Source organism: Microtus pennsylvanicus, chromosome 13, assembly GCF_037038515.1.
Source record: "Microtus pennsylvanicus isolate mMicPen1 chromosome 13, mMicPen1.hap1, whole genome shotgun sequence".
Taxonomy (NCBI): Eukaryota; Metazoa; Chordata; class Mammalia; order Rodentia; family Cricetidae; genus Microtus; species Microtus pennsylvanicus.
This window is the reverse complement of record NC_134591.1, coordinates 45,560,080-45,575,780: the sequence shown is the minus strand read 5'-3', so window position 1 is coordinate 45,575,780 and position 15,701 is coordinate 45,560,080. Positions and strand designations below refer to the sequence as shown.

Below are 15,701 nucleotides of genomic sequence, written 5' to 3'. Positions count from 1 at the left end.
TGAGAGCTCGAAAATACAACTCAACAATTCCAGCTAGGACTCCCAAGGAGTTCTTTCTCAGACATCGCTATTTCGTTTCAGGGATCCCAACTTATACCACAGAAAAAGAATTTCAGTGAGATGGCTCAGTGGGTAAAGATACCACAAAGCCTGACAGCCTACGTTAAAGCCCTGGGACCCACATAGTAGGAGAGAACTCCTAAAAGTTATTCTCTGACCTCTGTAAACAATGTGGCATACATCATACACACACACACACACATGCACCGTGTGTGTGTGTGTGTGTGTGTGTGTGTGTGTGTGTGTGTGTGTAAACTCTTGGGTATGTAGTACTTTACTCAATAAATTCCCTATTTAATAAATGCCAATTTTTTTTATCACACACAACTTAATAAATGGTCAAAATGAAAATAACAGAATGTAAACACTTTCTATTTCAGACACCTAATAGCGTTACACGTGTTAATTCATTTTTCATATTGGGAAACTGAGGCAGATGTATAAAACAACTCGTCAAAGACCACAAGATGGAAGAATGGCAGCACTGTGACTTAAATTCAAGTGGTTTGAACCTCGAGGTCATATTCTAACTACAAGCTAGTAAATTTTATTATCTATGCCAAAACTTTATCTTCTTAACAATCTACAACCCAAACACTAGAACAGAATGGTCTAGCCCTAAAGGACAAAGGACAAAAAGAAAGGAAACAAAGGACAAAAGTTAACTAGACACCCTGCACCACAGTACTCAATCTCCCACCCAAGGTAATCCCTCCATCATTAACTATACCCCCTATATACTTAGCTTAAACCCTAATCTACATCATCACAAGGAATATCATCCTCTTTTGCAGAAGTTATCTGTGTCAAACTGAAAAAGAAATAAGAATCAAAATACCATTTAGAAAGGCCAAGTGGTAACAACACGTGTGTGACTTACCATAGAGTAGTGTTATAGAACACTAGACTTGAAATATGTAAGCAAATCAAAGATTAAATGTGTGAGTCCCAAAATGAGAAAACTTATAAAGCAATAGAAGTCGTGCTATGAGAGATACAACATCAAAATAAATGTTAAAGTTGACAGAAAGAAAAACTCTAAATCTATGATCAAAACAACTAAGTTCAGGGCCGGGGGGGGGGGGGTGGCACACGCCTTTAATCCCAGCACTCGAGAGACAGAGGCAGGCGGATCTCTGTGAGTTCAAGACCAGCCTGGTCTACAGAGCGAGTTCCAGGACAGGCTCCAAAGCCACAGAGAAACCCTGTCTCGAAAAACCAAAAACTAAGTTCAGAAAAAATATTTTTAATATTATTTTTTATTAAACTTTTTATTTATTTATTATGTATACAATATTCTGTCTGTGGGTATGCCCGAAGGCCAGAAGAGGGCACCAGACCCCATTACAGATGGTTGTGAGCCACCATGTGGTTGCTGGGAATTGAACTCAGGACCTTTGGAAAAGCAGGCAATGCTCTTAACCTCTGAGCCATCTCTCCAGCCCCCCAGAAGAAATATTTTTATCCAGGTAGAAGAGATCTGTTTTCTGGGAAAGTCTGAAACAATACATCACAACCAGTAAGAGCCCCTTGTTTTTTTTTCCCCACTTGAGCAATTATGTCTGTCTCTGTCACTAATTAAAAAAAAAAAAACTATAAGCAGAAAACCAATTTATGAGACCAGCCTTTTGTTCCCAAAATACATAAAACTAACTTATGAGACTAATCTTTTATTTCTAAGAAAGTTATAATCTTTTTCTTAGTGGAAAGACAAATTCTAACATGACATTAATCAAAAAGCTAAAAGACCTGGAAAGATAACATCATGGCACACACCTTTAATGTCTAAAGACAGAGGCAGGAGGATCTCTGTGAATTCAAGGTTAGACTGACCAACACAGCAGGTTCGAGGACAGTCAAAGATACATTGAGAAACTCAGTCTCATAAAACAAAATAAAATGAAAGCTATAGAAGTTGTCTGCTTTAACTTTGTAAGCTGTAACTAATATTACTAGAATTATTTGACAGCAACTGTAATTGTTTTAAGTAACTATTTTCCCATCTGTAAGCAAATCAAGCAGGGTCAAGTTTGTTTAATGTTTTGTGAAGGAAGAAAAAGAAAATAATAATAAAATATAATATAATAGAAAATAGTAAATGATTCTACGATTACTAGAAGGACACAGTGGCTCACCCTTGCAATCTTAGCACTTGGAAGTCTAAGGTAGGAGAATTGACATGAATTCAACATCAGTATGGGCAACAGTGAGTTCCAAGCCAGCCTGGGTTAGGTGTAAGAGCCTGTCTTTTTAGATAGAAAGGTAGGCAAATAGGCATGTAGGTAGGTAGGTAAAATGCCAGCACTGAGGAGGTAGAAGCCGGCGAATCTGTGAGTTCTAGGACAGCCAAGGCTACGTAATTAGAACCTGTCTCCAAAACAAACAAATAAAAACTCTACACCACACATAATAAAATAATAAGATTTGGACTTTTCATCTGATTGCATCTCTTTGTTATAAAAACAGGGGTATGTTTTTTAACTCGGGCTATTTCTGCACACCCTCTTGTGGCCCCAGCCTGCTAGGACAGCATAAACACTACTCGACCACTACTTTAACAGACTCATACTATGCAAACAGAATGAACATTTTTGACAAAATATTCCAAATTCTAAATTCACTAGACAGAGTTAAATTTAAAATTAACTAACTGAACTGGGTATTGTGAGCCACATTTACAAGGCCAGCATTATGGAGACTGAAGCAGGGAGATCTTAAGTTTGAAATCTAGCTGCAGCTATACAGGGAGACCCTGTTAAGATGCCTCCACTCAAAAAACTGTGGTATGGTTGCTAAGGAAACAAGATGGCAGGTCCTCAAAAAGACTAAAAATTCTATTTCAGTTTAGGATTATCATGTGATACAGCAATTTTAGCTCTAGGTATAGCCCAAATAAATGGCAGTAAGGGACTCCAGCAGATATTTCATTCACTGTCATAGCATTATTCATTATTCATGATGTCACAGAATCACAGAAGATGAATGAGTAAGCAAAATATGGCATTTCCAAATATGGAACATGATTCGGCTGTTAAAAGGAATAAAATTCTGACACATGCTATACATCATGGATCAACCTTGAGAGCATATACACTAAGTAAAATAAACCAGTCACAAAAGAGCAAATCCTGTAAAAGTCTTGTTAAATAAGGTACCTTATTCTGTCATATAGACAGAAAATAAAAATGTTGGTTGCCACAGCCAGAAAGAAAGAGAAATGAGGATATTATTTAATGTACAGAATTTCAGTTTTAAGATGAAAAGAACAGTGGAGATAGATGAGCAATAGTGATGATTTCACAGCACTATGAATATTTAATATCACTGAAGGGTACACTTGAAAGTGATTAATACGGAAATTATGTTACGTATTTTCCATGATTAAATTTTTTAGTTAAAAGGACTGGGAATTCTGTTCCATTAGTTTTCCACTGCTGGGGATCAAACCTAGGACCTTATTCATGGCAGCTAAGCACTAGGGAAGGGGTGGGAATTAGGAGACAACTTATTTTGTATTAAGTTCACCTATTCACAATGTCCCAATCCTCTCCCTGTAAGTATGAACTATAATCTTCTACCCACTACTTAGCAATATTTCACTGATTCCAAAAGAAGCATTTTCTCTTTAAGCAAAATGATCAAAGCTGGGCAGTGGTGGCGCACACCTTTAATCTCAGCACTCGGGAGGCAGAGGCAGATGGATCTCTATGAGTTCGAGGCCAGCCAGTTCTACAAGAGCTAGTTCCAGGACAGGCTCCAAAGCCACAGAGAAACCCTGTCTCGAAAAACCCAAAACAAAAACAAACAAACAAAAAAGATCAAAACTCCTTTCCCAAAAGCTTTTCATAGTTAGACATTATACTTATAACCTATTATCCAGCAATGATCAAAATCTGGATTTTTTTTTCCCCAAAAGAAAATGGAAGAATTTTAGAACGGCTTTCTTCATTGGATTTGTTAAAATATAATTTCTTTCTTCATGTCATATAATCATAATTAAATAAGTACAAAAATTAAAAAAGAAAATACTCAAATGCATGTAAAAGTTTCAATTGAAGGACTTTTTTCTCAAAACTTCACTAAACTTTATATAACTTAATGAAATCATAATTTCTTCCAGAACCTTTCCAATTTTTTCAATTAGCACATAAAACAATGGGTTTCATCTTGACAATCTCATACACTGGACTTTGCCTATATTCCCTCCTCAACAGACATTTGTCCCTCCTTCCCTCCTCTACCTGGTCCCTGTCTACCACATAAATAGTCCTTCTTTCATCTCATGGTATGCATGTGCACATAAACATAGATGCCTATAAATTCTCCATATTAGAGAAAACAGGTGATATTTGCATTTCTGAATCTGTCTTATTTTGTCCAACATAATAGTCTCAAAGTGAGTTAACTTCTTTTTTTTTTTTTTTTAATTTTCGAGAAAGGGTTTCTCCATAGCCTTTGGTTCCTGTCCTGGAACTAGCTCTTGTAGACCAGGCTGGCCTCGAACTCATAAAGATCCGCCTGGGGGGCTGGAGAGATGGCTCAGAGGATAAGAGCATTGCCTGCTCTTCCAAAGGTCCTGAGTTCAATTCCCAGCAACCACATGGTGGCTCACAACCATCTGTAATGGGGTCTGGTGCCCTCTTCTGGCCTGCAGGCATACACACAGACAGAATATTGTATACATAATAAGTAAATAAATAAATAAATATTAAAAAAAAAAGATCTGCCTGCCTCTGCCTCCCAAGTGCTGGGATTAAAGGCGTGCGCCACCACCACCCAGCTTAACTTCTTTTTTCAATTCATTCTTTTTAAAGGTACTAAAACTCCACTGGTACACCACATTTCCTTACTTCTCAGATACTCATGGGCAGCTAGGCTGGTTCCTGCAGCACGAATAACAAAACCCAGAGATAGATATTAGAGTCCAAGCTGAAGATCAGAAAAGCCACTAGAGAGTTCTTACCTCTACCAAGGCTCAGACAAACAAAGGGGCAATCCTAACCTCAGCCTGACTGCAGACTGCAATGCTCTCCACCAGACCTCAGACTGCCCCAGGCTCTCATCTCCTCCTGCCTTACAGACCTGTTTCGGAGCAACCACACCACTCCTGTATCCACCTCCCTAGTACTGGGATTAAGGGCAGTGACTCCAGAGTACTGGGAATACCTTTGTGTGAATTTCTATTTCTCTTTTTAGAGAGAGTCAACCTCCTGCAGCCCAGGGTGGCCTTGAGTCCTGGGACTTAAGGTACATAACCACTCCCTGACCTCTAGTGGCTTAGATCTGAACTCTGATCTTCAGGCAAGCTTTATTTATTAAAACACAAATAAAATATCTATATAGGTTCCATATTTTGGCTATTGTAAACAACAACACTAAACAAGCAAGTGCAAATATTCTTCAAATTTAATTCAAAATTGTGTCCTTTCTACACAGGCATGCTAGCTTCTCATAGTACTAGTGATTCTCACAAGTACATGAAATAAGATATAATTTTACTATATTCACTTTGGGAAGGTATTCAATTAAACAAAGATTACCCAGCAATTCATATGTCATGTCTTATGTTTGAGTGTACATGTATATGTGTGCACAGGCATCTTTGTATCAAACCTAGGGCCTTACACATGCTAGGCTAGGCAGCGCTACCTACCACCACTCACACACCACTCAGCTAATTTCCCAAGTCTAGACATGGGCCACCACTGCCCAGCTAAACTGCTTATTTTTAAATACTAAAAAGACCTACAATACAGAAGACTACAATGATCAGTAAAAAAGACTAAACAAACAAAATAATGTGATATTTAGTTAGTAAGAGGATCACAAGTCCTAAACACACAAAGGATTAATGTGCTTAAAGTACACAGTCTTCTAAATAAACTTTTAATATGAAAATTATTCACACCAAATGCCATTAGTATTTTTTCCAATTATATTTTCCAAAGTGCACAATATATCTCTGGCCTATAAGATCATTCCAATATCATTCTTTTTTTAAGAAATGAAAACCAGCCGGGCGGTGGTGGCGCATGCCTTTAATCCCAGCACTCGGGAGGCAGAGGCAGGCGGATCTCTGTGAGTTTGAGGCCAGCCTGGTCTACAAGAGCTAGTTCCAGGACAGGCTCCAAAAAAACCACAGAGAAACCCTGTCTCGAAAAACCAAAATAAATAAATAAATAAATGAAAACCAGTGGAGAGCTCTTGCATGGCATTCACAAGGCCTTGGGTACAATCCAATAGCCATTTTTCCTTTTAACCAAGATAGCACCAAAAGCAAAGAAGGAAGCTCCTGCCCCTCCCAAAGCCAAAGCTAAAGGGAAGGCCTTCACTCGGGAGGCAGAGGCAGGCGGATCTCTGTGAATTCGAGACCAGCCTGGTCTACAGAGCTAGTTCCAGGACAGGTTCCAAAGCCACAGAGAAACCCTGTCTCGAAAAACCAAAAAAAATAAAAAAATAAAGGGAAGGCCTTGAAAGCCAAGGCAGTGCTGAAAGGCGTCCACAGCCACAAAAAGATCGGCAAATCACCCACCTTCCATCACCCACCTTCCGGTGGCCCAAGACCCTGAGGCTACGAAGGCAGCCTAAATGCTCATCAAATTCCCCTGACCACTGAGTCAGCCATGAAGAAGACAGAAGACAACAACACAACTGTGTTCATTTTGGACATCAAGGCCAACAAGCACCAGACCAAACAAGCTGTGAAGAAACTCTACGACACTGATGTGGCCAAGTCAACACCCTCATAAGGCCTTATGGAGAGAAGAAGGCGTATGTTTGGCTGGCTCCTGATTGTCATGCGGACAAAACTGGGATCATCCAGACTGAGTCCAGCTAGCTAATTCTAAATATACACTTTCTCACCATAAAAAAATAATAAAATAAAAAAATAAACCATCTTTCAAAGGTAAAGAAAGACTGGGAAATAAAATGTTATTGAAATTTAAGAATTATCAATATAGTCATTTTGATTTCCAAACCAAAAGTCTTAATGCCTCAAAAATATTCCTCTACCTCTGAGAACAAGGATCCTAGATTTTCGATCCTTTAATAAGAGTTAATCGTGAGCCAGGTGTGGTGCCATACACTCCTGTAATCCCAACCCCAGAGAGTCAATCATATGGGATATATATGTATGTATGTATGTATGTGTGTGTGTGTATATATTCATATATCTTGAAACTCTGCCTCAAAAATAAAATCAAGTAAGCATAGTGACTGGCAGATGACAGAAGACAGCTACAAGTTATTGGAGGTTTTCGAAGTTTTTAAAATTAAAGTTATAATCGCATTAGGGCTAGGGTAAATTATACTATGTGTTGCTGTCCAGAGCCTTTCCCATCAAAACACAAACTGGGTAAAACTACATCTAAGAAGGGGACACGGTGGATCACAATTTTAATCCCAGTACTGCGGGAAGCTGAGGTAGGAAGGCTGTATTAAATGCCAGCCTGGGCTACAAAGGGAGACACTGTCTAAGAAAGATGAAAGACCTCGAGCTATTCTAGAGCCTACAAATGCCAAAATTCCATGACCATCTCTTCTTTTTAAAACCATCTTTTCTGAGTTTGCAGGTTGCAGAACAGTCTAAATGTACATACAAGCATATTCCTAGTGAACCAGATAGATACTAGAGAAGGAAAAGGAGCAAATTCTTGGAAAATGGTCATCAGAACATTAAATAGAAAAGTAATACCCATAGAGACTGTGTAGTAATGCCAACGTTGGCAAAAAAGTCTACCCATATTTGACAAATGCATTGCCAAACGGTGTGTGTGTGGCACTAAGATATTTTCTTCAGTAACTATCAAAGGACAAAGAAAACATTTACAAGCTATTGTTTATAACCCCGGATCTTTCCAGGCACACAACGGTCTACTTTCGAAGGGTTTCCCTAAGATACTTACATGCTAGTGTCACTACAGAAGGGTTCAGTGAGGGAATAATCTTTAGTTTAAATGAACTCCTGAGGAAAGGACTCCAAACAAATTAGATGCAAGCCTGGAGACACTGTCTAAGAAAGATTCAAGTCTGTAGGGGAGGGGAATCTGCAAATATGAAGGGGTTATTAAGTGTGTGTGTTCAGTGCAAAGATCCATCAGAACGCACTGCACAGCAGCCTCCTTTTTTTCCACCCTAAAGATTCCAGCAAGGCCTGCGGAGTCTCAACTGTTTACTCCTCTTTGAACAGGACCACACAGCCCAGCTAACCTCATCACCTCCTCATCACGCTGCCTGTTCACTCACCACTTCATACAATACACCACACCCATAGCAACACACACATCAGCTTCCTCATGGAACAACCCAAACACCCCATAATTAACCCCATATTCTACACATTCCTCATAAAACTAAGAAAGAGCCCACATACATAGTAACCCCCAAATCATAGCATCCCCAAACCTAAAATTCTCGTTCAACCTCACTCAACACGTTCTACACACACCCACAAAACACAGCATATGAAATACATGTTCCCCATGGTTCACAATATACACACACCCTGAGCCACGCTGGGTAGAAAAGCCCACATTACAACCATTGCGGGGTTCACACAAACGCTGAGGAAGAGGCCACCGCGCCGCCACCCCGAAGCCGCCAAACTGGAGGTGGGAAGCGAGCAGAGCCAGACACTTCACCTGAAAATCCGCCAGGATCATCTCCCGGTCCATGTTGGACGCCATGGCGGCCGCCGAGCTCCGCGGCTCCGGGAACGAAGCGCGCACCTGGGAGCGAGACGGCGCCTCCTGCGGCCACACAGGCGGCCGCCGCCGGGTGGCGAGGGGCTGGCGGGAGAGCCGGCGGGAGGGCCGGCGGGCGGGGTGGCGCGGGAGGCTAGGTGCTCATGCACTCGGTAACCTTCAGCCGCCCTGCGCCCGCCTGCGCCCCGCGGAGCCCTGGCTGCAGCCGCCGGGACGGGGAGGCTGGTCTCGATGCCGAGCTGGTCCTTCCGTCGCCGGCCGGGAGGAGGACAGGCTGCGACAGCGCGCGCCCGGCTCCCTTCAGCCGCGGCTAGCTCGGCGGGGGCGGGGAAAGCGAGAGAACGAGCAGGCGGGCCAACGCCACAGCCGCCTCCGCCTCCTCCGCTTCCTCCCCGGTCGCCGCCTCCGCCCCTGGTTGGCCAGCGCCAGAGCTGTCGCACATTTTGCTTGTCATCGAGGTCGCAAAGCGGTGCTTTGCGGCTGTCACGTGATTGCCCTCCTGTCAAGCGCCAGGCGCCTGGCTAGCAGGCGGGGACGCGGGCCTGGGTGGCTGGGAAGCTGATTTGCGTTCCCCGGAGCCCGAGGACCCGCAACAGGTTATTCCGGTTTGGGTTGTCGCTGAGGCCTCGAGGTGCCGCCTTGCCCCTGGCCGCGGCCGGAATGTGATTCGGCGCCTCACGTGGTTAGTCACACGCAAAACATCCAGCCGCAGCCCAGCCAACTCACCCGTAAACCGCCTGACAGCAGAATTTTTAACATGAATGTTTTCCTCGGACAGTTTCACCAAAATACAGCCTCGTAAACGGTCTCTTACTCTCAACCTCCTGGTCAAAAGCCCTTTACAATTCTGTCATTTCCGATTTGGAACCTTTTCCTGAGTCTGCATCCTCAGGCACCAACACTGAGGTACACAGAGGGCCATCCTTGTGTCTGTGGAACTTAGAAACTGAGAGGTGACATTCCAGACCTCAAAAGGATGCTGAACATTTTAAATTGATATCTTAAATTATTTCTACTGCTATTAAACTATTTCTACTGCTATAATAATGAGCATTTATAATATGCTTTAGACATGGAAAAACTCGAATACCGTGTTTCATATAAACTATTTAAAGTACTTTGATAAGTAAAACTGTAAGTACTCATAATTACTGAAATGTTCGACATATGGTCAGAAATTGGCAATCTCTGTACCTAAAATAGCCAAAAATCTATGAATTATATGACAATTTGTAATGACCATCCAGGACAAAGGAAGGGTGACAGAACACACTCAATCTTGACGCAAGATAGTAGGAGCTTAAAGACTTTTAAAGGGGAAGGGGGGCTAGAGAGATGGCTCAGTGTTTAAGAGCACCGCCTGCTCTTCCAAAGGTCCTGAGTTCAATTCCCAGTCAACCACATGGTGGCTCACAACCATCTGTAATGAGATCTGTGCCCTCTTCTGGCTTGCAGGCAGAGTACTGAGAATACTGTATACATACATACATACATAATAAATAAATAAATAAATAAATAGACAAATAAAAATACTCTTAAAGGGCACATACATGCTCTGGAAAGTCTGTTAAACTCTAAAACTGTTAAACAAAAACAGGGACTGATGAAGTCACCATAAGGAATTAACGCCTAAAATTCTTTTTTTTTTTTTTTTTTTTTTTTTTTGGATTTTCGAGACAGGGTTTCTCTGTAGCTTTTTGGTTCCTGTCCTGGAACTAGCTCTTATAGACCAGGCTGGCCTCGAACGCACAGAGATCCGCCTGCCTCTGCCTCCCGAGTGCTGGGATTAAAGGCGTGCGCCACCATTGCCCGGCAACGCCTAAGATTCTTTTTTTTTTTCTTTTTTCTTTTTTTTGCTTTTCGAGACAGGGTTTCTCTGTGGCTTTGGAGCCTGTCCTGGAACTAGCTCTGTAGACCAGGCTGGTCTCGAACTCATAGAGATCCACCTGCCTCTGCCTCCCGAGTGCTGGGATTAAAGGCGTGCGCCACCATCGCCCGGCAACGCCTAAGATTCTTAAACTAGGAATAAATTCAAGTGAAAACAGAAAGTCTGACTTACATATTCAGTCCCTCGAATGTCAAGAAGTGTGCTGTGTCGTGTGAAGATCTGGATTTTCTGGAGGTGCAGGACGGTAGCGGAGCACTTACTCAGCAGGCACAAAGCTCTTAGGTCACCAAAATCACCGAGATTTGTATTCCATAGTTCTTTACTAAAAATAATTTGGCCGGGAAGTGGTGGCGCATGCCTTTAATCCCAGCACTTGGGAGGCAGAGGCAGGCAGATCTCTGTGAGTTCGAGGCCAGCCTGGTCTACAAAGGGAGTTCCAGGACAGGCTCCAAAGCTACAGAGAAACCCTGTCTTGAAAAACCAAAAAGAAAAAATAATAATAATAATTTGGCCTACAGTTCTATAACTTGTATCCTTTTTTAAAATTTTTTTAGAATTGTTTTATGACTGTTTTGCCTGTGTGCATGTATATGTACCATATGAGTGTCTGGTGCCCCTAGAGGCCAGCAGGGGATGTCCGAACCCCTGGAACTGAAGTTATGGATGGTTGTGAGCCACACAGTGTAGATGCTGGGAATAGAACCCTGGTCCTCTACAAGAGCAACAAGTGCTCTAAGCCAGTGAGCCATCTTTTCAGTCCTATAACCTGTATTTTAATGTACAGGGTCACCCAAATAAAAAGTACAGTTCTTGTGCCTGATGTGGCAATACATTCCTTTAATCCTAGCATTTGACATACAGAAGTAAGCAGAACACAGAGAGTTCCAGGCCAGCCTGGGCGACATGGTAAGACCTTGATTTTAAAAAAGAGAGAGAGCAAAAAATAGAAAAAAAAAACCACAACCCTCTATAGTCTTTTTTAGCTGCTATCCTGAAAGGGGGAGATTTTGAAATTTTCATATAGGAATCATGAGGTGAAACACAATGCCAACAAAATAAAAGAGGCAATTCAATTACCCCATCAGTGTGTTCCCTCAGAACAAAGCAGGTGAATCTGGGCATTAGTGGCACACGCCTTTAATCCCAGCATCCAGGAGGCAGAGGCGGGTGGATGTCTCTGAGTTTGAGGCCAGCTTGGTCTACAAGAGCTAGTTCCATGACAGGCTCCACCCTACAAAGAAACCTCTCAAAAAGCCAAAAAAAAAAAAGGCAGGTGAATAACTGTTCAGTTGTATGTATGGCTACCATTAGTGCAACCCTGTAGTGATATTTTATGGTTTTAACAAATAAATCTTGTTGTATAATGTTTTATTCTTTGGACATTTTTGGGGTGCCTGCCACCACCTCTTAAATGAATCACACACGCCGGGCGGTGGTGGCGCATGCCTTTAATCCCAGCACTCGGGAGGCAGAGACAGGCGGATCTCTGTGAGTTCGAGGCCAGTCTGGTCTACAAGAGCTAGTTCCAGGACAGGAACCAAAAGCTACAGAGAAACCCTGTCTCGAAAAATCAAAAAAAAAAAAAATTAAAAAAAAAATTAAATGAATCACACACATAGGCTTCTTCTTGGTTTCTTTCTTTCTTTTTTTTTTTTTTTTTGAGACAGGGTTTCTCTGTGGTTTTGGAGCCTGTCCTGGAACTAGCTCTTGTAGACCAGGCTGGTCTCAAAATCACAGAGATCCACCTGCCTCTGCCTCCCAAGTGCTGGGATTAAAGGCGTACGCCACCACCACCGGGCAGGCTTCTTCTTGGTTATAACTGCCCAGTCTTAGCTTGGCTTGTTTCTTGTCAGCTTTTCTTAACTTAAATTATACGGACTACCTTTTGCCTTGGGCTTTTATCTTCTAGTTCTGTACACCTTTCTTCTTCCTCTATGGCTTGTTGTGTAGCTGGGCAGCTGGCTCCTGATATCCTCCTCTCCTTGTTCTCTTGCTCCTCTTTCTATTTATTGTCTCTGCCTGCCAGCCCCTCCTATCCTTGATCCTGCCTCACTTTTGGCTGTTCAGCTCTTTATTAAACCATTAGGCGTTTTAGAATCACAGCTTCACTGAGTTATACAAATGCAGCATAAACAAAAGCAACATATCTTTACATCATTAAACAAATTTCCACAGCATAAACAAAAGTAACACAACTTAAAATAACATTCCCCAACAAAAGCCTGTCTGAAGGTCAGAGCACAGAGCTAAGCTTCTAGAGGTCAGGGAGTGGTGACACACACCTTTAATCCAAGGACTAAGGAGACAGGGGCAGAGGAATCTCTGTTAATTCAAAGCCACCCTGGGCCACACAAGATTGAATCTGACTGAATGAGAAATAGAGCTCACACAAACGCGATCCCAACACTTGGGATCACACACCTTTAATCCCAGCACTGGGGAGAGGGAGACAGGAGCAATATGGCTGGGTGGAGAGAGGAATATAAGACTGAAGGAGACAGGAGTTAGTGCAGTCTGAGGTTTGGTGGAGACAGATGGAGTCTGGAGATGCAGTATGAGGACAGGATCACCCCTTCTGTCTGAGCATTGATAAAGGTAAAAGTACTCTCTCGTGGCTGACCTCTCTGCTTCTCTGATCTTCAATATTACCCCCTACATCTGACTCCAGGTTTTTATTAAGAACAATTAGAATTCGCGTTACACAATGCTGCAAAGTTGTGTTTTCTCTGGAAAATATGTGACTGCCTCAGAACTCATTCAGACACTGCACAGATCCCTGTTGCCCTCCGTGTCTCTTCTCTCCATCTGAAAGTTAAAACAATGTTACAGTGTAGTAAGAACACAAGAATGGCCAGAATATTCAAACATACGACTTTTTAGAACTATTTTTCCAATACTTGTCTGTAGAAACCTGGATGAGCTGTCCAAAAGTCTTCTCCATACAAATATAATATACACTTTATTTCAGTCAGTCTTCTCAACAACCATTGGACCCAATGAAAAGCTTCTCTTGAGAGGTTAAGAACTTGTCCAGGTTCATCACAGAATGTGGAAGGCCTAGGGTTCTAGGCTAGGTCAAAACCAATGTTCTTCCCAGTTTCTCTGATGACTCCCTACAGTACCACCCTCCATGATGTCAAGTTTATAAAGTAAATGAAAAGATTGTTTCTTTCCTATGTTCTAGCTATTATGATTAGATAACCAGCATCCAGAATAAACATTGACAACAGAAAAATTGAAAGGAAAACATTGAATTAACATGAGAAAGTAATCACTTTTTCGTTTTTCTAAAATTCCATTTTCAGAAAATTTCACTGCAGTGCCAGAAATCAAGAGAATAGAAATTCTTTTTCCATAAGTATGTAAAATCATTTTAATCCCATTTTCATACTTCACTAAAGTAGACTCTGGCCTAATTTAAATACAATCTTCTAAAATCTTCATGTACTGTGCTGAAGAGATGGCTCAGCGGTTAAGAGCACTGTGTGCTCTTCCAAAGGACCCGAGTTCGATTCCCAGCAACCACATGGTGGCTCACAACCATCTGTAATGAGGTCTAGTGTCCTCTTCTAGCAGGCATATATATGCAAACAGAATATTGTATCCATAATAAATAAATAAATATTTTTAAAAAAATAAAAATAAAATCTTCATGTACTACCTCTTTCTATAAGTCTTTTGAGTTTTGACTCCAGTTTTCAAGTATAAGTTATTTTGATATTATTAATACTTATTTTACTAGTGACATCAGTGTAGGTATCCACAGAGGCATCAGATTCCCCTGGAGCTGCAGTTAGTAGGCGGTTATGAGAAAACCAACAAAGGTGCTAGGGATCAAACTCGGGTACTCTGTAAGAGGAGTCTGAACTCTTAGCCACCGAGCCACCTCTCCAGCCCCTATTTAACTAAACTTTTATTTGAAATTATTTTGGATTCATACCAATGACATGCCCAGATCCTGATATTTTTGAAGAGTCAAGAACTTCATAAACTGTCCCTCAACTTGGCTTTGCCTAATGTTTCCTCAGACTTACCCTGAGTGTGTGCTAGGCATGGTGACACATGCCTTCAATCCCAGGATTGGGAAGAAGAGACAGAATGGTACAGAGTTAAGGGAAGCCCTCATGGGAGCAGAGGGTAGGGGAGACTATACTGAGTTTGTGGACTTTGAGTGGGAATACTCAAAGGCGATAGGTCCCTGTCATCACAGGATATTGCGGTATTCACATTATCGAATGACTTACTGTGGTGTTAAATTTGATTCTTTGATTTAAAGAATGTTTTCTGTTTATTAGGTAAATCATGAGACTAATATTACTACCAATTTAAATCCCTGTCTTAGTAATCAAACAGGTAGTTTATCCAGTGATTCTTAAGAGTCTAATGGCTGATTCTGGACATCTTTTTTTATTATGTATACAATATTCTTTCTGTGTGTATGCCCGAAGGCCAGAAGAGGGCACCAGACCTCATTACAGATGGTTGTGAGCCACCATGTGGTTGCTGGGAATTGAACTCAGGACCTTTGGAAGAGCAGGCAATGCTCTTAACGGCTGAGCCATCTCTCCAGCCCGATTCTGGACATCTTAGTAATGGGAATGGCCTAATATTTGGAGCCAAAGATATGAATTTAAGTCCTATATTTGCTGACTTTAAATCATAATTTCAAATTTCCCTCATCAAAAAAAGAGAATTATAGTTACTTCTCAAAGTTGTGAATTTTAAATGTGTATCACATTTAATAAATACAGAACACTGCAAGCATTACTTATTAATACATAATCTAACTTAAGCTTTTAAGTTATTTGCTGGCATTTTTTCCTACTTTTCAAATAAAAGTTTTTTTTTTTTTTAAGGAGTCCCTCAAGTATTCGTATGAAAAGCCTGCTGGGTCTCAGAAATAAATGCCAAAGCCACAAGTATAAGCAATTTTTAAAAGGCCCCCTAGGGGGCCACCTCTGTTATCTATAAATTCAACAAAGAGAAAGACTTTAAAACCAAGAAAGTATAGTTACCTCATGCACATTCCTCAAAGCTAGCCATGTAGA

General features: G+C 41.4%; 1 protein-coding gene across 2 annotated transcripts in view; it reads right to left on the bottom strand.

Moving 5' to 3' along the window:
• The window catches only part of Faf1 (Fas associated factor 1), a 294,143-nt gene extending 285,243 nt beyond the window's left edge, over positions 1-8,900 (bottom strand). Inside the window, exon 1 of one of the 2 annotated variants that reach the window (XM_075945095.1) lies at positions 8,703-8,900. In XM_075945095.1, coding sequence (XP_075801210.1) covers positions 8,703-8,747 — 45 coding nt within the window. In that variant the 5' untranslated portion in view covers positions 8,748-8,900. The remainder of the gene's footprint in view (positions 1-8,702) is intronic. The other variant, XM_075945094.1, reaches the window with a different exon arrangement.
• Between the last annotated feature and the right edge of the window lie 6,801 nt (positions 8,901-15,701).